General features: G+C 44.6%; 1 protein-coding gene across 1 annotated transcript; it reads right to left on the reverse strand.

Moving 5' to 3' along the window:
* Window positions 1-6,891: 6,891 nt before the first annotated feature.
* Window positions 6,892-13,917, reverse strand: LOC129326304 (stromelysin-1-like). The gene is made up of 6 exons (XM_054974457.1): window positions 13,810-13,917; window positions 13,130-13,527; window positions 12,220-12,377; window positions 12,003-12,116; window positions 10,387-10,572; window positions 6,892-7,085 (listed from the first exon to the last, which is right to left on the reverse strand). Exons 1-6 carry the CDS (start codon window positions 13,915-13,917, stop codon window positions 7,075-7,077), a joined length of 975 nt encoding a protein of 324 aa, XP_054830432.1. The 3' UTR covers window positions 6,892-7,074.
* Between the last annotated feature and the right edge of the window lie 8,586 nt (window positions 13,918-22,503).

Genomic DNA, 22,503 nt, shown 5'->3' on the forward strand with positions numbered 1-22,503 from the left:
ATATCTCAATTCATTAGAAAGCTGTTTATCGAGCCACCTTGGCTTCTTTAGGCTCCTCCCATTTTTCCTTCTCATAGAAATCATTTGTGATTGAGATTTCAATATTTTGCCTTTAAGAAACTCCCACCACTTTTGATCTCCCTTCTCCTTAAATATTTCTTATCATGGGATTCTACCCAACATAACTTTCAGTTTGTTAACTATGTTAACTATGAGAATAAGCTCTACAATAACGGGTGAAGCTTCTTAGCAACATGCAGAGGACCAGGCTGTAACACGTATCTTTCATGTCACAATCAGCAATATCTTATTGAGATAACTGAATTCAGGACTGAAATGTAGGAGAGAATGCAAGCATTGCGTGGCTTGATTCTATGCACTAAACTTAAAGGGATGTAATGTCAAGTAAGTGTGTTTAGGATTGCAACTACAATCTTATATTTTCATTTGCCCCTTTCAGACGTTATATCCATGTGAACTGAAAGCCTGGCAACCAGGCATATCTGGCACACATGCTATCTCTGATGCTCCCGACATGTCTGGTTGCCATGTTGCTTGAACAAGATGGCTGCACTATTTTGTATGCACATATAGCTTCAGCATGCACAAGCTTTCCAGCTGGAAAGACGCACCAGGATACAACAATTCTAAGTAATTTATGAAACACTCAGATTATTAAACAAAGCTTATTTTAGAATACACAAGTTGGCTCAACACCTGGGTGACTTCTGCATTCTGTTGGGTTGCAAAATTCCCAAGAATTCAAACAGTGCAGTAAACCAGCAAAGTACAGGAAGGATCCCGTATACTAAGAATCCTCATACTCAGTTTTGACTTTCATTATAATGTAGTATCCAGCCTAATGGGCCAGGGTACTGATTTGTGGCAGATGCACTTATAAATAAGGCACAAGATCACTATTGCCTCTTGATGAGGTATTTGTTGAACAGCCAATCAAGTTGCTGTGTTTTGCCCTCTCTGCAGTGGCTTTTCCCCATGCATTGCCCCACTCCCCAGCCTCTCTGCAGATAGATGGCAGTAGCTGGTTGCCCTTTTAAGGGGCCAAGCAGAAATTTCTGGGGCCTCCTTCCAATTGGCTGGGAAGTGTGCCTTCTTTGCCTGCTCCATAATGTCTTTGGGAGTGGTGGTATTCCCTAAATAAGCCTTGTCTTGTACCTGGTTTGGACTTAATTTGTTAGATAGATAGAAAAACAGACAGACAGACAGACAAGGATTTGAGGAGAATCTGGCAATGAATGTTGTGAAAAATCAATGGGGAGAAGTTCCTAAATTTGCAATATGCTGTACTGTAAAGGGAAATTGGTATTTTAAGAGAATGATATTTTAGAACAGTGCTGACTGTTGTAAATGTTGGTCAACGGAGAGGATGCTTATGCCTGGCAAAGACAAGCAAATTGAACTGGAAATTATGGGACTTCTAGGCATTTGGGGGATGTATGTTGAAGATATCAGACTGTTGCTGTCTGAACTCCATATGGGTATATTGTGGATCATGTGATCTGAATGTTTAAAAATTCTTTATTTAATTGTTAAATTGGTTTTACTCAGGGCTTTTTTTCTGGTGGTATGTGTTGGTACACAGTATGGCACTTCTTTCTGCAGTACCAACACCTCTTTTGGCTGGCGGGCTTGGGATCCCAAAATGGTCAACCTCATGAGTACCACCCTCCCCCCCTTTTTAAAGGAAAAATCCACTACTTGTACTCATTTATTTCAGAAATAAAAGTGCAATAAAATGACTATGCCACAACAGATGATTGATCCTCTGCTTATAATGGCATTGGCAAGTAGCGTATCTGTTGTCTGAACCATTCAGAATGATAAGTTTACTGAGTCGCTTCCTTGAAGGATAGGGTCTATTTCTGTTCTTATATTTGTTCTTAAATTGAATTTTCAACCATATGTTTGATCCATTCTCATACCCATGAAAATATTTAGTCCTGGTAAACACAACACAAGAGTGAGATGGAATAGGCTTCATAGAGAACTTAGCCCTGTGGATTCAAATGGTAATTATGGTGTGTGCTTGTACATGTATGCAAGAGATTGCTCATGGGTATCTCTCCTAAATAACAACAACAACAACAATAACGACAACATTCTATTTCTATACCGTTGTTCAGGACAAGTTAACATCGACCCAGAGAAGTTTACAAAAAGTGTTGTTATTATCTTCATAAAAATCACCCTGTGAGGTGGGTGGGGCTGAGAGAGCTCTGGAGAGCTTTGAGTGATCCAAGGTCACCCAGCTGGCTTCAAGCGGAGGAGTGGGGACTCAAACCCGGTTCTCCAGATTAAAGTCCTCCTGCCGCTCTTAATCGCTATGCCAAACTATATAGGAATTATAAATATGCCAGGTTTTTAAGAGACCTTTGGACACAAGACAGGGCTTACAGGGCAAATATTTCTCATAATCAAAATGATTTAAATAAAAATGAGGAGGAAAAGAAAAACCATAAACACTCAAGAGAGAGTCAATCAGTGAGATTGCAAGGGGTTTCAGAGGGGCTGCATGACAGCTCCATTTGGCTAGACAGCAGAGCTGTCCAAGTGCTGTGATGAGAAGGAGGAGACAGACCAGTGCCAGAATAGCTCTGCAAAACAAACCAAGATGCACTCCCTAAATAGGTCTCCTGAGATGTAAGTCCCATGTTATACAATAGCGCTTATTAGGAGTGTCCATAATTGAAAAAATGAGCTGAAATTGTACACAAAACTCACTGGTTCAACTTGTTAAAGGAGCTTCCAGGATGCTGAACTGAAGCTGACTGCCAAGGAGGATTGGATTCTGGCTCATGGTTGGGGCCCCAGGTCTCCTCCATGGCACATAGTGACTGAAAGATCTGCACTAGTTATCCATCTGTTTTTGAACAGAATTCAAAGTGATGTTTCTTGCTTTTAAAGCCTTAAATGGTTTGGGGCCAGGGTACTTGAAGGACCTTCTTCTCTCATACTATGTATCCCACCAGTTAAGGTCTGGGACATGCACTCTGCTCTCTGTGCCCCCACCTTCAGAGATGAGGAGGTTAGTGGCTAGAGACAGAGCATTTTCTGTAGTGGCAGCAGCTTGCCTCTGGAATGCCCTCCCCCTTGAGGTTCTCCTCAGGCCTACTTTACTTTCTTTACGGTGTCAGGAAAAACCAAAACTTTTAACCCAGGCTTGTAATTAGAGGTTTTATCTTATGAACTTTTTAAGTGGTCTACTTCTGTTTTGTGGAGAGTTTTTATTTAGGGGTGTACCCTGAAACAAATTTCTATTCCAGTTTTGGATCTGGAGGTTCTAAACTAACTGTGCACCATTACTGTTGTTTTTTTTTCCTGGCTGGGGAGTTGCCAGCTCAGGTCTAATCTGTTTGGGTTTATTATTATTATTATTGTGAATTTTGAACACATTCTTTGCAATGAGGGTTTCCAGGATCTTTAGGGCAGCTGTTTTTGCCATTAATAGTCCCAAAATCGCACAGAACACTGTCCTCTTTCTGAATCATTAACCCAACGAATTTGAGCACGCACAGCTTGGGGAAGGAATCAAGCAGACACACACTGTGGTGAGAAACTGATAGGTAAAGGTGCAACAGCAACGGGACAGCTCCCAAGCAGGGGAGCACTACAACCAGAGCAGTGTAGTGACATTAAAAACAATCATGCTTCATGTTCACTTTTTTCTTTTTCTATAGTGCCAATAAATTATTGCCTTTGCATTCTGTTGTTGCTTGTTGCTACTATGTTTCCTTGTGCTTTGTAGTTTTGTTCCCACAATGAGGAGTGAATTCAAATCCTTCTTTTTGATGCTCAGAGTTCCACTGCAAAATGGTGTGTTCTCATCACCCATTCTCCATTGCAGAATGATTGGCTGACCTACCCACCCACCTAAACAGACCTATATTTACCCTGTAAGTTTTCCTATTGCTGTGGGGGCTGGCAACATTGTTTTTGAAAGGGGGGAGGTTAGTACACATTTGGCATTTGACTCAGAAAAAGGAGAGCCCTGAAAGATTACGGAAGCAATCCTAAACAGGTCTACTCAGATGTAAGCTCCATGATAGTCAATAATGCTTACTCCCAGGGAAATGTCTACTGAATTGCAAGCTATGATTGAAGTCTCCCTTCCAAACATTTCCAAAGCTGATAAAAGGGGAGTGGTCCCCCTCCCTGTGAGGACTGGATTGACAGGGAGGCAGAGAAGGCCATTTCCTGGGTAGCTACGTGGTGGGAGGTGGACAGATGTATTCACACATATGGGTCTCAGTCCCCCTTCCCACCAACAGAGTTAATTAATAAAGTAATGTCTCTTTCCCCTTGGGATCTGATTGGCGCTGTTCAGGAAAACAGCCTGCTGTCCCGCCAGTTGAGCCCAGTGCCTCTCTGTGGATAGAAGGTACAAAGCTGTCTGCTTTTTCTAGGGATGCCAGGTCTCCTTATCCTCCAGGAGGGACGGCACTCACCTTTGGGGCCCAGTCACATACTTTCTGCCTAACCTACCTTACAGGGTTGTTGTTGTGAGGGGAAAATGGAGGAGAGTGACGTAAACCACATTGGGTCTCCACTGGGGAGAAAGGTGGGTATAAATGAAGTAAATTTAATAAATTTTAAAAATGCTTGAGTTACTTATATATATAAAAAGTGGGGTCATCTGCTCTCACCTTTCCCTTTCTCGTGCCATCTTTACCCTCCACATACAATGCTTGCTATGCATGCATTCTAGCACGGCACTGCTCAGAGCCGAAGAGGCTGTATGAGCAGTATCGTTAAAGTAAAGCTTGCTATGCATGCTAAAGAGGAACCATCCAGGACAGAATAATTATGAGCAATGAATACAAAAATCAATTTATTCCTGTAGTTAAAAGAACCTCCTGGGAGACTCAAAGGGTTGCTGTCAGGTCTGTTACCCACAGTTCTTCCATATTGCTTGAATACTTGCTGTATTTTTCCAGTATTGTTTATGTGTGCAGTTTCACAGGAGCGGCCTGGTTCCCAAGACAGCCTTATCTGGGATGGCTCACCACGACCTTGAGACGGCTCCTTTCACTTTCCCACCTTCTGTACTAACTGGGTGGGGGATGGCCTAGAGGGTTTAATATACTGTAGCAAGCACCTAACACGTCATTCTCAACAAGAGATCTATGTACAGCCAGAAGCTTACTTTAGCCTTTGGATTACCTATGGACACTTATGCTTCCTGAATATATAATCTCTCAATAAAGAACCTTTGACTCAAGAGAACTTGGATTTCTTGCTGAAAGGGGTGGGAGATGAAATCAGAGTATTCTGTTTTCCATAGACTGACAGTTGCCACGGGAGATCAGCTGTCTCCAGCTATCTCCTATATTATTCAACCTCTATGTAAAGCCTTTAAGAGAACTCATTTGCATCTATGGAGTTGGATGTCACCAATATGATGACACCCAACTCTATATCTCGCTATCCAGGGCCCCAAAGGATGCAGTAGAAATCTTGGATCGCTGCCTGACAGCTGTGGTGAAATCGCTGAAAAACGAACAAATTGAAATTGAATCTGGTCAAGATGGTAGTGATGCTTTTTGGGAAGGCAGAGTTCTTAAAAGCCATTGTACTCCCCACTTTCGATGAAGTTCATCTGACCCTTGCAGATTTGGTTAAGAACCTAAGGGTTATACTGGATCCAGTGCTACTACTAGAAAAACAAGTTAAAGCAGCTGCAAAAAACGTCTTCTACAACCTCAGTCTAGCCTGGAGGATGGCTTCTAACATTGACATGGCTGACCTAGTCACCTGGATCCATGCTATGGTAACATCAAAACTTGACTACTGTGATGCACCATACATAGGTGTCCCATTATATTTAACTAGGAAACTCCGAATGGTGCAAATCGCTGCAGCACGACTGTTATTAGGATTAAGCAGGACATGAACATCACCCCCATTCTGCAGTCACTCCATTGGCTACCCATCAGTTACCATGCTCAGTTCAAAGTATTGATTATCACATACAAAGCTCTTCAAGGCCTTGGTCTGGCTTACCTACGGGACTGCCTCCCTCCCTATGTTCCTCCATGGCAACTTCCCTCATCTGAAAAGGGTCTCCTGCAGGTGCCAGCCTGCACATGGGCGAAATCAACAGCAGCCCGTACCTGGGCTTTCTCTGTGGTGTCCCCTTCCCTGTGGAATGGCCTGCCTCAGGAGGTCAGGAGAGCCCCCACTCTCCTAGCTTTCCACAAATGATGAAAAATTGAATTATTCAAAAAGGCTTTAGTATTATAGGGAGGGGGACTCAGATGCTTCGCTAATGTTGCCTTACAAACTATCTGTTATTTTAAATATGTGCTCCTCTGAGCTACCTGTGCTTCATGTTGTCTAATGTCAGCTCTAGAATTGCTTATGTTCTGTTTCAGCATTTTCTTCAACTCTGTATTGGATTCTTACTAATGCTATTTCTTTGTAAACTTGTGCTTATCTACCCTATGCACAACGGAAGTGGAACCACATGAGTAGGAAAATACACAAACAAATTCACAAATTAAAAAAATCAAGTCAAGGTTAGAAGTCATCCTCCAGGCTAGAATGATTTGTTGATTTATAGGAGAGCCCAGCTCCATAATATACTGATTTTATTTTTTTGATTTCTGAATTTAAGTTTGCGTATTTTCCTACTCATGTGGTTCCACTTTTACTGTGCATTCTTTTAGTAGGTACCTCTTGTTCGCTGTATTTAGTTCTTATCTATCCTATGACATTGTTTTTGGAAATGTCCTTGAAATTGACTGTACTAATCTCACACTGTGAAATCCACCTTGAGTCTCAGCGAGAAAGGTAAACTATAAATGACATAAATAAATAAGAAAATGACATAAATAAATAAATAAAAATACAGTATTCAGGTCATTACTGAAATGTAAATATATTGAAATGCTTATGAAAATAACATGTTAAACTTGGTGCCAGTTTTAAGCAAAAAATTCATTACAACAGATGGAAACATAGACAATGGAGTGGAAGCAGCAGGTGTGTGTGAAATGCTGCAACAGCTCAAGGTTTGCTGTATTGGCTGGCTTATTGGTGATGCACTGGTTGCACTTAGCGGAGTCCTAGAAAAAGAGGTAAAGAAGAGAACAATCAGCATTTGGGAACATGCAGCTCAGAGAACTCTAAGAATCTACATTCTAAGATGGCACAATATATTTTGATTTTTTACAAGTTTATTAAAACATTTTTGTCGATATTCTGATGCAAGATTTGCCTGTTTGAAGAGCAGATCTTTTCAGTATCTCCCTCCCCCCCAAATGAGATTATGGAAACTTTTATTCCAGGTAGTTTAATTACCTTTCCATAAATGTTTATCCCGCGAATGCCAATAAAGGTAATTGATTTGAAATGTTAATCCCATCCCTAAAACAATTTAAATTTACTTTTTTCCCCAGAAGGCTTTTGGTTCTAATCATAACCAGGGCTTTTTTTCAGGGGGAACGCAGGGGAACGGAGTTCCGGACCCTCTTGAAAATGGTCACATGGCTGGTGGCTCCGCCCCCTGATCTCCAGACAGAGGGGAGTTGAGATTGCCCTCCGTGCTGCTCAGTGGCGCGGAAGGCAATCTCAACTACCCTCTGTCTGAAGATCAGGGGGCGGGGCCACCAGCCATGTGACCATTTCCTCTGAGGGCAACCCACTGAGTTCCACCACTTCTTTTCCCAGAAAAAAGCCCTGATCATAACTATCACAGATGTAAGTAATTGCTAATGAGTTAAGGCCCACAGACTTCTCCACTATGTTGCCTTATGTACTACCTGTTGTTTTAAATATGTACTCCTATGAGTTACCTGTGCTTCATGCTGTCTAACGTCAACCCTATAATTACTTATGTTCTGTTTCAGCATTTTCTTCAACTCTGTATTGGACTTTTACTAATGCTATGTCTTTGTAAACTTCTGTTTATCTACCCTATGGCATTGGTTTTGGAAAGGTCCTTGAAATTAATCTCACACTGTGCAATCCACCTTGAGTCTCAGTGAGGAAGTCAGGCTATAAATGACATAAATAAAATAAATAAATAAAACTTCCATCAGTGGGAAAGGAGGGGAAGAGTTTGCTGACTTTCATCAAAACTAAAATCAAAACTAGAATCAAAACTAAAAGTGCAGGCTAAATTAATATCAACTAAAAATCAATGAGAACAAAAAGAGTTGGAGTGGCTTTGAAAAGCCAGTAACCGAGATCACAAAGAAGCCCGTTTTGGAAGGGTTTCCAGTGAGGAATGCGCTAAAGAATGGGAAGGGCCTTGTCCTGGGGCCCCATGCACATCTCCGCTGATGGAGAAGGGATAACGAGAAGGGATTCTGATTCAAGTCTAAAGGAACAGCAGATTCCTATGGGATAAAAAACTGTTTTCCAGACAACTTAAAGAACCTTAAAGAACAAAACTAGTAGGATCATTGATTTTAAGAGGAAGACATATTGCCAGAATTTCCACCTCATTCTTTTAAAAATCCACTGAGCCTCTGGGAATTTCCTGAGAATTTTTTTATAAACAGAACACACACACCCCTTCTCCAAAAAACTTAACAGAAAATTGCCTTCGAATTGGTGCAATGTGCCTTTCCCCTGGAAAGGTGACCTATTTCAAAATGCCATTGCTGTCCCCCACAAAGGAATTTATTTTAAAAGGATGCCCCTTTCAGAAAATGGAAAACAAAAATATTGTTCATTTTTTGTGTGCTTGTTTGTTGTGCTTGTTTTTGTGCTTTTTGTTTGTTTCCGATACTCCTGGTAGCAGTGCCAGAGGAAGAAATGCAGGCATTATGCAGGAAATTCACAACTACACCTCTCCCCCAGTGACACCCAGTAATCCTTAACCCATGCCCAGAAGATGGCAAAACACCGTCAGGATCCCTAGCCAAACTGGGCTGGGAAAATTGCTACCTCACTCCAAGGTGGTAATCGGCATTACCTTGGGCATGTAAGAAGGGGCCACAAGAACTAAGCACTGATATAACCCTTCCTGCCTTCCCTCTCATGACCTGGTGGATCTTTAAACTTAATACAGTCCATCCCAGAGGACTGAACATAGATCTTGATTTTACACCTTATTTGTGAGGTACTGAGTGCTAACAGTTCTGGCCCTTTAATTATTTTCTGAATGTGCTCTGGGTTTTTTTCCCCAGTCCTTTTATAAACTGTAATTAAGTTCTTGCACTTCACGTGCGTCAAAATGGAAGGCAGATGCTAAAGGCAAGAAATTGAATGACTAGTGGAAGTGTATATGTGAGTATATTTGCAACTATTATTGTTAATCATTGTTTTATGTGTATAAAACTGATTATATGATGGACTTCTTAGGCTTGAACTGTGATATAACGACTGCCAGAATGAAGAGATGAAACAGGCAGATTGCTGGCTTCCCGTCGCAGTTGTGTATCATTTCTTCTTTGCTGCCTCTTATTGCTTCATTGCATGAGACCATATACACTATTTCTCCAAAAGAAATTTATTGCATTGAAGACCTTCTTGCATTGTCATACTATAAACCTACCGGGACTTTGGTGATTACTGTATAGACCTCTGGTCAATTTTAGGCACGAGCACTTTAATATTGCACAAGAATTTTTGCTGAATTATATTTATATGATGCCTTGCCCTTTGTAATCATCCACCCTGTATATATATTGTTTCTCTTGTTCAAGTTGATTATAATATTGCTATAAATTTGATTGAATTATAACAGAAACATTTAACAGTTAGATTTCACGGCTTGTTTGCTTATTTTCTCTGTATATTACCATGATACTCTCTATTTGCTTACACGGTAAAGTTTTCATGGCAAAAAACTGACAGAGGTGGTTTGCTGTTGCCAACCTTGATCTTCATTGGAGGTCCCCCATCCAATTACTAACCAAGGCCAACCCTGCTTAGCTTCTTTGATAAGAAGACGCTCTTGGATGCCTTCCTTTTCCCACTCCTTGCATCTGATGAAGGGAGCTTTGACTCTCAATAGCTCATATGTAGGAGAAATGTTATGTAGTTAGGTTTAAGGAAATTTGAATGTGTTGCTTGCTTTACTCCCGAAGCTATTACACAAATATTGTGTATATGCTTATTGGTTGTATAAGATTGTATAACTTTCAATTTACTGTCTAATTTAGAATATGTATTCCTTTTATATTATGTGTTTACTTTACTTCAGTTTAGTGGTTTTAATAAAATTCTTAGTTCTCCAAAAAAAAAAAATAAAGCTCATAGTTTCAAAGTCTAGTTGGTCTTTAGAGTGGCATTGGACCTGGACCTTTCTCTTTGACATGTGTGAGTGAATGAGTCACAGAGGGCATTTAAAACCCCTTCAAACACAACACTTTCAAATAGAAGCAATCCACACTTCAGCTCTAAACCTGTACTTACTATAAAGAGCCTTAATGCCAGCGACATCATCTGGATGAAGCTTTAGGGTTCTGAAGTTAGAACGATCACCATATCGATATTTATCAGGTGTGTAGGTTTCGTACATCACAGCTCCCAAATAACGGGAATGATCGAGACCCAGCGAGTGGCCAAACTCGTGGGCAGCAACCAGAAAAAGATTGGTTCCTAAACGGAAACAGGAAGAATATGAACATTAATGAATTCAGTGTGGCTCTATGACAGTGAATTTACATGTGACTCTGTTGTAGATAAAGATCCTAGCAAACATTATATCCATTACTACTTTTTTGTGGTGGTGGAGAGTGCCTTCAAGTCACAGCTGACTTATGGTATCCCCTGGTGGGGTTTTCATGGCAAGAGACTAACAGAAGTAGTTTGCCATTGCCTGCATCCAGGTCTCCTATCCAATTACTAACCAAGGCTGCCCCTGCTTAGCTTCTGAGATCTGACAACATCAGGTTCATCAGAGCTATCCAGGTCAAGGCACTAACTTTTTGTAAGACTAAAATTTGTTTCTGCCTTTCAGGGATATGGACTTTGATTGAAGGCATGTGTGTAAGCTTGAATTTAGAGTGATTTCCCCCCTTTCTTCAGAAGAATTAACTGGCCTTTTCTAGACATAAAAAAATCACTGAAACACCACATCACACTGGATTCACTATTGAACTACTGAGTGAGGTCTTTGTTGAACTGTCAGAGTTTCTTCTAGGACCGCAATTGTTTTTAGGAAGCAGAACTATGTAGACATTCAGAAACGCAGATAATTATTCATAGAAAGAGCCCGTCAAGAGGTTTCAGGGTCTGGTTAACTGTTTTAAACAAGCCCTCTATTAATGAGTGGACAGACCAAGGCAAAAACCTGCATATTCACACAAGGTTACCCATGCAATTCAGCTGCCTGGTGGCAGCCAACATAAGGTCTGAGTAGAAATTTTATTTAGATTCAGGCTTGACTCCTTTTATTCATTTAAGTTTTGTTCAAATTAAGTTTTGTTTAACAGAACCCAGAGTTATTCTTTTATTCAGATGACATTTGTGTGACATAAACATAAGCCTGTCTTTAAAAAAAAAACACCTCCCAACCGACAGGAATGAAATTTTCCGGGATTGTATCCTTTGTCCAAGAGATCCTCTCTTTCAATAGAGAGGCAGATTATCCTTGTTCTAAAGGCAGTAAAAGTCTCAGCACAGCTCTGAAAAGCAGGGAAGCTTCTCTCCAAGAGTTAAAAATCACCAGGTTCTGAGCATGGTCTAAAAGCTACCTGCATCAGTTGCCCAGACGAATGCCAGCGATGCAAGTGAAAAACCAGAGCATCACCCCAAACATGTCTCACTGTTGCTTTTAAATGCTGTAAGAGTTTCAAACCAAAGGATTCCTTACTCTTAATGAAAGTGCCCATTAAGAGGCTATAAATTAAAAATTAAGTACATTTTGGTGGGGGGCTTGCATAAAATAAGCCAAAAAAATCAATGTAATCACCCAACCATAGATCTCTTTCCAGATGCCTGAACAGTACTTGCGCCTGAATATTTTGCAGTAAAGGGGCCAATATCCAAATAGCCATATCCCCCCCCCCAAAAAACATGGAAAATACCTGACTTATCCTTTGTCCAGCGAATGCTGTTACTGAAATAGGCATCACCACCTTTACCTTCTCCAGGTTGATAGGCAAATGCATGATACTTGCCATTTTTAAAGAGACGATCACCTTAAAAGAGACCGGGGCGGGAGGAGAGAAACACCTACATTAAATCCTTCGATGTACAACTTTGGATAAGTCTGTCTCTGTTTATATTATTTGACTGACTTACGCCCATCAATAAAAGAGATCCGTATATCTCCACGGCCCTTAGGTACCATTTGGAAGGTGAAACGGGTCACTCTTCTCCACAGGTTCAAAGCTCTTGTAATGGCGTCATCTACTTCCCTTGGCTGTATGGGCGATTTCCGTGATGGGTAATTCTGAATACTTTAAAATATAATGTATCAAAATAAGTGCATGTTCAAAGTAAAATTATGAAAACTTCAGATAGATTCTGGAATACATTCTCATTCTAATAACCTTCAAGTAATCTGTAAAATAGTTTGGTTTATTAGATAAAACTGGGGAACAAAATAGAGGGGTTAAGTAACAACCTAAAAATATATATTAGAAAGTATTTATTATAAATGTACACAAATGTAGATTAAAAACAAGTTTAAAAAGTAAGGCCTGAAAGGCAGGCTACGTGTATATGCTAAAACTTGCTAAAACATCTCAAGGTACAGATGATGGTACAGTGCAATGACCCACACAAATAGACCAAGGTACAGTAAAAAAAAACAACCAGACACATTTTGGTCCTAAGGCCTTCCTCAGTGGTCAATTGTAAACAATTTATAATCAAACACACCCACACATATAGAAACCAAACATGAAATGCTCCCGGTGTTTTATCTAGAGCTCTAATATTGTGTGATAAAATACAAATATTGCAGTAGACCCTGGACAGCATTCACACAATGCTCTTCATTTATTGTTGTACTCTGAGGCTTGGTTTCCAATGTATAAGGGTGTGTTATATCAATCTGCAGTAAAGATAGAATGGCACCCATGGTTCATTAGCTTTGTCTAACTTACAGGTTGCCCTAATTCTGTCTGTCTTTTACTTATACATCTTCTCTTGGACTTATATAGGATATAAGACTGAGAGTACTGTGAAAAGCATATTGAAATATTACCTATATGTCAGATGAGTCTTTTGCCATCTTTTGGTAGGCTGGATGAAGGAGAAATCCCCCATATCAGGAACTCCACATCTAAGATTCTTCATTTTGTCCAAAGTGGTTGAATCCTGCTCATCTGCTGCTTCCAGCCTAGAGGATTCTTGATCAGCAAGAACATTGTTGTCTGTGCTTCTTAAAACAGAGTAGTCTGATATTGGCTCTGCTTGACGGTAGTCTGGTATTGGCTCTGCTTGACGGTAGTCTGGTATGGGCTCTGGTTGAGGGTAGTCTGGTATTGGCTCTGTTTGATGGTAATCTGGTATGGGCTCTGGTTGAGGGTAGTCTGGTATTGGCTCTGGTTGAGGGTAGTCTGGTATTGGCTCTCGTTCAGGGTAGTCACTGTCTAGAAATCTCTGGTAGGGAGAACAGGCAGATTTGATTGCTTATAGAATTCTTGTTATATGCAGATTTAACAGATTAAAGTGTGTCTACTGCTCTTCTGTCTTTATTCTCAGTATAATTCCATGAAGAAAGTCATTCATTATTCTATCAGTTTTCAAAATGCAGCCTATAAATTGTAATACATGGGATCACTCTGGCTATCAGTTGACTAAACAAATCTGATAAATTGACTATCTATTCCTAATTAGTTCATTTCTCCTCTGCTTCATACATCAGCTACTTTTAAACCTTACCGGCAAAAGCTGTACATCATCTTCTGTGGCTTGTTCAGGTTCCAGGTGGATGGACCTACTGGATGAAAGTGTTCCATAGAACACAATCAAGAGTAGGAAGCTCTTCATTTTTGCCTTCAGTTCTTTATGCCAGCCTCACAAAACTCTTCAGTCTCTTGTAGAGGATCTGCCCATTACCGAGGTCCATATATGTTCTCCATGGCTGTTCTCAAATCAACGGAAGTATGACTCACAACATTACAACATCCTCTGACTTACAAAACACAAAAAAATATACTCCTTTCTCCAGATAGGCTGATACACACATGACAGCACTAGTAAAGTACTTGAGTATTTTTATGGATGAGGACTCAAGATTATGTGAGCCTTTTAAAAATGTCAGAGTCCTTCATCTTAAACACCGTGAGGCAGGATACAAGATTTTAAAAATAAATCAATATTATTGAGCTCCTTGTTTTCAGCCACACACACTTTGGATTTCTCAAAAAGAATGTCCACCTCACAATCCAAGAGAAATGATAGGGAATGATTAGGTAGGGAATGATTTAATATACCCCTGGATCCACAATTCACTTGATCAAAAGTTCTCATCTTTAATGTTGTCTAATTCCACTGAAATACATATATTTGTTGCAGGTAACTCAGGCATTAATCTCTTGATCCTAAAGGTATCATTTCAAACTAAGGTTGCAAAAGTAGAATCATAGAACCATAGGATTGAGAGGGACCTCTAGGGTTATCAAGTCCAACCCTCTGCACAATGCAGGAAATTCACAACTACCCCCTCCTCAATCACACACCCAATGACCCTTCATCCATGCCCAGAAGATGGCAAAACATCATTAGTATCCCTAGCCAAACTAGCCTGGGGAAATTGACAACTGACTTCAAGGTGGTAATCGGCATTACCCTGGGCATGTAAGAAGTGGCTTCAAGAGCTAAGCGCTGATATAACCCTTCTGCCCTCCCTCTCATGATCTGCCTAGGTTCATAGAATCACCATTGCTGTCAGATGGCCATCTAGCCCCTGCTCAAAACTTGCAAAAGAGAGCCCACCTCCCGAGGAAGCCTGTTCTAATTGTCAGGAAGTTCTTCCTAATGTTTAGCCGAAAACCTTTTTGATTTCATTTCAACACATTGGTTCTGGTCCACTCTTCTGGGGCAGCGGAAAACAATTCTGCACCATCCTCTATACAACAGCCCTTCAAGTACTTGAACATGGTTATCATATCACCTCTCAGTTGTCTCCTCTCCAAGCTAAACATACCAAACTCCTTCAACTTTTCCTCATAGGACTTGGTCTCCAGACCTCTCACCATCTTCGTTTCCCTCCTCTGGATAAATTCCAGCTTGTCTATATCCTTTTTTTAAACTGTGATGCCCAAAACTGAACACAATACTCTAGGTGAAGTCTAACCAGAGCAGAGTAGAGTGATACCGTCACTCAAGGCTTCTGGTGATACAGCCTCAAATGGCATTTACCCTTTTTAGCATACATTGCTGACGCATGTTCAGTGTATGGTCTACTAAGACCACTAGATCCTTTTTGCAAATACTACTGCCAAGACAACTGTCCCCCATCCTATAATTATGCATTTGATTTTTCCAACCTAACTGCAGAACTTTCCTACTTAACTGCAGAACTTTATCCCTGTTAAAATTCATTTTATTTGTTTTAGCCTACTTTTCCAGCCTGTCAAGATCATCCTGTATCCTGACTCTGTCTTCTGCCATATTTACTACCCCTCCCAATTTAGTATCACCTGTGAATTTAATAAGCACTTCCTCTATTGCTTCATCCAAATCATTTATAAAAATGTTGAACAGAACAGGTCCCAGGACCAATTCCTGAGGAATCCACTTGTCACTCTTCTCCAAGAGGATGAGGAACCATTAATAAGCACTCTTTGGGTGTGATCTGTTAACCAGTTACAGATCCACCTAAGAGTAATAGGATCCAAACCACATTTTACCAACGTGTCAACACGATCCGCATTACAAACATCAAAAACCCACGAAAATGGTGATTGCGCGATCATGACCCGGCGGATCGTGATCGTCCACGGCCCACGATCCAGCGGTCGGGAGAGGCCTGGATTGTGCCGTTTGGGCTCGGTTCAGGGATCCAGATACTCAGGTGTCAGCAATCTATTCCCCTGGCAACGGAGCCGGGGGAATGCCTGAGCTCTGTTTGCCCTCCTTCTGTCGCCCTGGAAACCCCAATGGAAGCCCAGCTTTCCTTGATCAGCAGGGCTTCCTTCCAACCAAGGAGCAGCAAAGCAGTCACAAGTTGGGAGAAGACATCCAGGGGAGGGAGGGGGAAGGGGGTGTTCTGTAGCCATGGGCACTCCAATCTCATCCCTGCAAACCCTGATAGGCAGCTCTGATGGCCAAACACAAACTACCTGTGTTGCTGAATGGGACCCCTGCTTATAAATAGCCATGGTCTCCCAGGCTGGGTTTCACTTTCTGCTAGCAGTGGAGTGGGACAGAGCTCTTGCTTGCTACTTGCTAGCCTTTGGAGAGAGAGAGAGAGAGACTGAAAGAGTACAACTGTGCTTGGCTTTAGTGGATAGGGATCTATCTCCTCTGGTTCCAGGGCTGCTGCCTGGCTCTGGGGCCAAGCTCAGTGGGCACCTTGGCTGAGGGCTCACATTAGTGCTTGATCTGTTCAGGTCTGTGGGAGTGGTGGGCTAGGGCTCCCTCCCTCCCTCTGGTTCCAGGGCTGCTGCCTGGCTCTGGGGCCAAGCTCAGTGGGCACCTCGGCTGAGGGCTCACATTAGTGCCTGATCGGGTCAGGTCTGTGGGAGTGGTGGGCTAGGGTTCTTGTCCCTCCCTCCCTCTGGTGCCAGGGCTGCTGCCAGGCTCTGGGGCCAAACTCGGTGGGTACCTTGGCTGAGGGCTCACCAAATGATTCATATTATTATCACAATCCTAATCATTTTAATTATGATTCTTATTATTACTATTATTATTCTTAGTCACTGTCCCTGTTCTGCCCAGGCATCTTGGTGTGCTGGGCTATAGCTGTAGCCCCAGCTGCTGGTTCCAGTTCTGCTGCCAGGCCCTGGGGCCAAGCTCAGTGGGCACCTCAACTGAGGGCTCACACAGTGTAATTAATGCCTGTTCTGTACAGATCTGTGGGCATGGTGGGCTAGAGCTCTAGTCCCTCCCTCTCTCTGGTGCCAGGGCTGCTGTCAGGCCCTGGGGCCAAGCTCGGTGGGTACCTCGGCTGAGGGCTCACATTATTATTAATCAGTGCCTGATCTGGTCAGGTCTGTGGGAGTGGTGGGCTAGGGCTCTAGTCCCTCCCTCCTTCTGGTGCCAGGGCTGCTGCCTGGCCCTGTTGCCAAGCTCGGTGGGTACCTTGGCTGAGGGCTCACATTAGTGCCTAATCTGTTCAGGTCTGTGGGAGTGGTGGGCTAGGGCTCTAGTCCCTCCCTCCCTCCCTCTGGTGCCAGTGCTGCTGCCAGGCCCTGGGGCCGAGCTCAGTGGGCACCGCAGCGGAGGGCACACAGAGTCATCTCCTTTCCTGTCCTCCTTAATTCTAGTTAGGCGGCACAATGAGTCTTCCTGTGTTGGCTGCCAAGGTTGGTTGTGGGATGAAGTGTGATGGCAGTCCTCCGGGTTCATTGTGGAAAGCAGTAGTGGGTGTGGCTCGGGGGCCACAGGGAGTCCTGCCGCTCCCCCCAATTCACCTATGTGGGCTGTGGAGGAGGCCAAAGAGGTCTTTGCGCAGGAGGGAGAGAATCTCTCTCAACATTTTGAGGAAGGGTGGATGGGCGATGGATCCCTGGAGGAATGGTATGTGTGTTAAGAAAGATCCCTCCTGTCCCCATCCCAAACTATCGGTGGTGTCCCCTCCCGCAGTCCAACCCTCACCCTGTCGTCCGTGTCCAGCCTGGCAGCACAGCCTGTAACCGTTCGTCCTCCTTCCCCTGGGACAGTTAGCAGCCGGCGTTACAAGGCCTCTGTATGGAGGCATTTTCGGCCCCTTCCTGATGACCCCTGTGTGATGTGGTGCTGTGCCTGTGATGTCTTGGTGCGCTGGAGCAAAAACCCAAAGCAACTGTCATTGACGGCCCTGACTCGGCACCTGAAGAGGCACCACCCGAGCCTGTCTCCCTCCTCTGTTGATATCTAAGTGTCAAAAGCCAGTCTGTCAAAAGCGGTCTGACATAATACAGCAGCACAGCAGTTAGCCCAAGATGGTGGAATTAAAACACGAAGTAAACACATCTTAATCAGGTATTTAAACGTAAGATGTGCTGTAGAACAAGGATTCATAAGATTGTTAAGATGTACATCTGGTGACAATATAGCAGACATGTTTACTAAAAGTCTGTATGCTGTACCATTCGAACGATTACGTGATGCCTTAAACTGCTCTCATACTGGCTTGGAGGAGTGTTGATATCTAAGTGTCAAAAGCCAGTGTGCAGAGGCTTTAGATCAGAACGATCAGTATGACAGGTAGACACATCAGGTGACAAAGAGTCAGATGGTTAAGTCAAGAGTCAGGAGACCATGAAGTGAATGACTCAGCTAAACTCATGCATGCATCTGATTGGGTGTCTACATGTATAAATAGCTACTATGTACAGTACGGTTGGGGCTTCTTGCAAGTCCAGGTGTAGGCGAAGCACTTTGTCTCTCTGGACTATAAACTGTATATGTATTGCTCCTTATTCACCTGTAAATAAATTGTATTATACACCTTTACCAAACAAACAAGGTGTGGACTCTTTGTGGATCCTCCTAAAGCTGGTGCAGTCACGCTGAATACACACTATTCAACATCCTCACCCAGTGAAACATCCATTGGGGGGAGAAAGGGGGCCATCCGCTCTTCTGAGCAGGGGTCAGTGGGAGGATCACTTTACCCTGAGGGTGATGCTGGTGAGAGCAGAGCGCTCCGGCAGGCGGCGCTGGTGGAGGTTGTCCCCTCGGGGTCCGGGACAGTGCCGCTTACAACCTCCAGGCTGATGGCTCAGGAGGCGGCTGCTGCCGCACTGTTCCTCAGTAGGACCCTCGAGTGAGGACCCGCAGTGGCTGGGGGATCAGGCCCCCGGTCTGAATGACACGTGTTCTCCCTCCCACGCCAGGAATACCAGCACGCTCCTCTTTGGCCTACCCTCCCATCCTTTCCGGCAAGGCAGGAAGGTGAGTGATGCTGCTGATGGCAGCCTCCTTTGGGCACTTGTGCAGAAGCTCAGGAACTGTTGCACATATAGTTCTGCCGCGTGATGCCCCCATCCATCGCAAACACAGAGCCCTCTGAGCAGGGGGGAATGGGTCACTCGACTGATGTCCTTCCCGCAAAGGCAGGAAGGTGGCTGATGTCAGCTGCTGCTGCTGTCCCATTTCCATCTCCCCCTCTCAGGAACCACTCTGACCCATCCAAACAATGCCTCCTGTCCTGCCAATCCCCTACTTTCCGCAAAGGCAGGACGGCGGATCAGGTCAGGCGCTGCTTCACGAGGGACTATCCTGTTACTGCTCCCTCCTTGGTTACACAGATCAGTTGTGCTCGTGCAGCCGATTGTATTGTGTATGGATACAGTCAGTTGACAATGTGGCGGCACCCCTGTCAACAGGACTGATGGGACCTCTTTCAGCTGGTTGGGAATGTCTCCTGCAACTCCCGTCCTTTCCGTCAAGGCAGGAAGGTGGGTACTGTCAGCTGCCACCGTATTACTTCTCGGTGAGACATTTGGGGGAGGACCCGTGGATGCTAGGGGATATTCCCCCTCCCCCTCCTCATGATGACAGGTCCTCTCCCACCCATTCTGGGAATACCAGCATGCTCTCCACCGCCTCCTCATGCCCGCCAGGCCCGGCGGCTGCCACCAGCACCCACCATTCATGTATCGCTGGGAATACCAGTGCGCTCCTCTTTGGCCTGGCGGGCGGGCACATAAGGGGTGCTGCCAGCAAGCGGTCAGACCCCCCGCCCCCTGAGGGGAGGCAGCTCTCCGCCACCTCCCTGTATCCGCCAGGCTCGGCGGCCACTGCCAGCACCCACCTTCTGGCCTGCGCCGGGAATACCAGCGTGCTCCAGTTCGGCCTGGCGAGTGGGCACATAGGGGTGCCAGACCCCCCCGCCCCCTGAGGGGAGGCGGCTTGTCGCCGTCTCTCTGTGCCTGCCAGGCCCGGTGGCAGCCGTCATCACCCACATTCCTTTCTCGCCTGGAATACCAGCGTGCTCCACTTCGGCCTGGCATGCAGGCACATGGGGGGTGCCACTGGCGAGCGGCCAGACTCCCTGCCCCCTGAGGGGAGGCGGCTTGTTGCCATCTCCCCATGCCCGCCAGGCCCGGCAGCCGCCACCACCACCCACCATTCATGTGTAGCTGGGAATACCAGCGTGCTCCTCTTTGGCCTGGTGGGTGGGCACATGGGGGGTGTGACCGGCAAGCTACCAGACCCCCGACCCCTGAGGGGAGGCAGCTCGTCGCCATCTCTCCATGCCCGCCAGGCCCAGTGGCTGCCACCAGCACCCACATTCCTTTCTTGCCTAGAATACCAGCGCGCTCCACTTCGGCCTGGAATGCAGGCACATGGGGAGTGCCACCGGTGAGTGGCCAGACCCCCTGCCCCCTGAGGGGAGGCGGCTCGTCACCACTTCTCCATGCCTGCCAAGCCCGGTGGCTGCCTTCATCACCCACCTTCTCGCCTGCTCTGGGAATACCAGCACGCTCCACTTTGGCCTGGTTGGGAATAGCAGCGCACCCCTCTTTGGCCTCCATGATCCCCGATCCGGTTCGGTTCGGGAACGGGAGATGTTCATTGCAGTTCGTTAATTCGGGATCATCGCCAGCACTGAACCACGATCCGCTGGTTCGTTAATTTTTTTTGGGTCGTGCCCATGTCTAGTATTCACAGCCATCCTTTCACATTGCTCAAGGACTGACTGATGATTTTTTCTAAAAAAATTCCCGGTATACACATCAAGCTGATGGGTTGGTAGGTACTCACATCCTCATTTTTCCCTTTCCTGAAAATGGGGACAACATTTGCCCGCCTTCATGACACCTCACCTATTCTCCAAGAATTCTCAAAAATAATGAACAAGGGCTCAGAAATTGCATCTATGATTTCTTTTAGTACCCTTGGATGCAATTCACCTGGCCCTAAGGACTTAGTTTCATTTAAAGACACTAGGTGTTTATGTACTACCCCTATGCCAGTCCTAGGATGTAACTTCCTTCTCCCATCATGTGTTCTGTTATTGCCATGTTGAGTACCATTTCCCTCCCAGGAGAAAACTGAGGCCTGTTACAATTTCACTTCCCAGTCCCTCCAATGGGCCTACCATGTCCTTGCTGTTTTTCTTGCTTTAAACATAAGCAAAGAACCCTTTTTTGTTGTTTTTAGCAACTCTTGCTAGCCTCTCCCTACTAGCACTGGTTATTTGTTTATATTCATCCTTGGTTATAAGGCCCTCCTTCCAGTTCCTAAATGAGTCTTTTTTATTTCTCAATTCATTAGAAAGCTGTTTATGGAGCCACCTTAGTTTATTTAGGCTCCTCCTATTTTCCCTTCTCATTGGAATTGTTAGTGATTGTGCCTACAATATTTCACCTTAAAGAAACTCCCACCCCTCGTCAGTTTTGTTTTCTCGGCCATGTCGGACGCTCCTCTCCGCAGGTCCAGGAGGAAGCGCCCGAGCACCCTGACCGGGCAGCTGATCTGCGAAGATTAGCCCCCAGGACTCCCAGTGAGGGAGGCAGGGTCCGAGACGCTGCGGGAAGAGCCCCCTGAAAATCAATGCGGGGGGTAAATTGCCCGTTTGTCCCTATGGAGGCCGGCAGACGTGCACGGCGCCTCGAGTGCTGCCGGGCCATGGAAAACGGCAAAGAGCAGAACTAGGCGGAAGCCTGTAAGTAAGCGAATCCCTTCTGTTATTACAAGAGCACGTGAAGGAGTGGTGGGATCTGAAGTCAAGAAGGCTAGTTCTTCCCCCTCGTTGAGTTTCAGAATCCGGCTGGCGGTCCCCCCCCCCTAAAATGGCAGCGAAAAAACAGAGTCCCGCTCTGGGCAAGTCAATTTTGGCTGCCCTGCAGGGGAAAGGAGAGTCGCTCGAGGAATTGGTGAAGCGGTCGGTTGTCGAAGCCATAAAACCCTTTGTTGACAAGCTGAACGAAACAGATCAAAGGGTGGGCTTAATTGAGAGCGAAGTGAAAACCATTAAGGAAGTAGCGGGGGGGGCAGAGAAGTCTGCTTGGGAAAGTGCGTCACTCGTGAAGGCTACGAATAAAGAGTTAAAGCTGGTGGAGAACCAGCTGATCGGGCTACAAGTGGAACGAACACAGACAATTTTGCGTCTCCAGAACGTGAAAGAGGAGGAAAATGAGGATTTATGGGGTCTGGTCTCGGAACTATTGGCGACACCCGCGAAGGCAACTAATGAAGAGGTTAAAAGCACCATTTTGGAAGTCCGCCGGGCTTCTTCAAAATATACCACGAAGCGTCAGCTGCCTCGCGAGATCATCATCGATTTTTCATCTAAAAGGATCCGAGACACTATCCTATACAACTCATACAACGCGGATCTGGACTTTTTGGGTAACAAAGTCAAGATACTGAAAGACGTTCCATTTTTAGTTCGGAAAAGATGATTTAAGTATAAAAAGCTCGCAGCTCTTCTGAGGGAATGTGGAATAAAGTACAAATGGCTATTTCCAGAAGGTA

This window comes from Eublepharis macularius, chromosome 3 (assembly GCF_028583425.1).
Source record: "Eublepharis macularius isolate TG4126 chromosome 3, MPM_Emac_v1.0, whole genome shotgun sequence".
Lineage (NCBI taxonomy): Eukaryota > Metazoa > Chordata > Lepidosauria > Squamata > Eublepharidae > Eublepharis > Eublepharis macularius.

Excerpts from the sequence above, each read along its gene's own strand:
- LOC129326304 (XM_054974457.1), bottom strand. The coding sequence starts at position 13,917 with ATGAAGAGCTTCCTACTCTTGATTGTGTTCTATGGAACACTTTCATCC. Across the intron at positions 12,117-12,219 it reads GATCTCTTTTATTGATGGGC|GTGATCGTCTCTTTAAAAAT; the intron begins GTAAGTCAGTCA and ends GTCTCTTTTAAG. Across the intron at positions 10,573-12,002 it reads CTGGACAAAGGATAAGTCAG|GAACCAATCTTTTTCTGGTT; the intron begins GTATTTTCCATG and ends GTTTCCGTTTAG.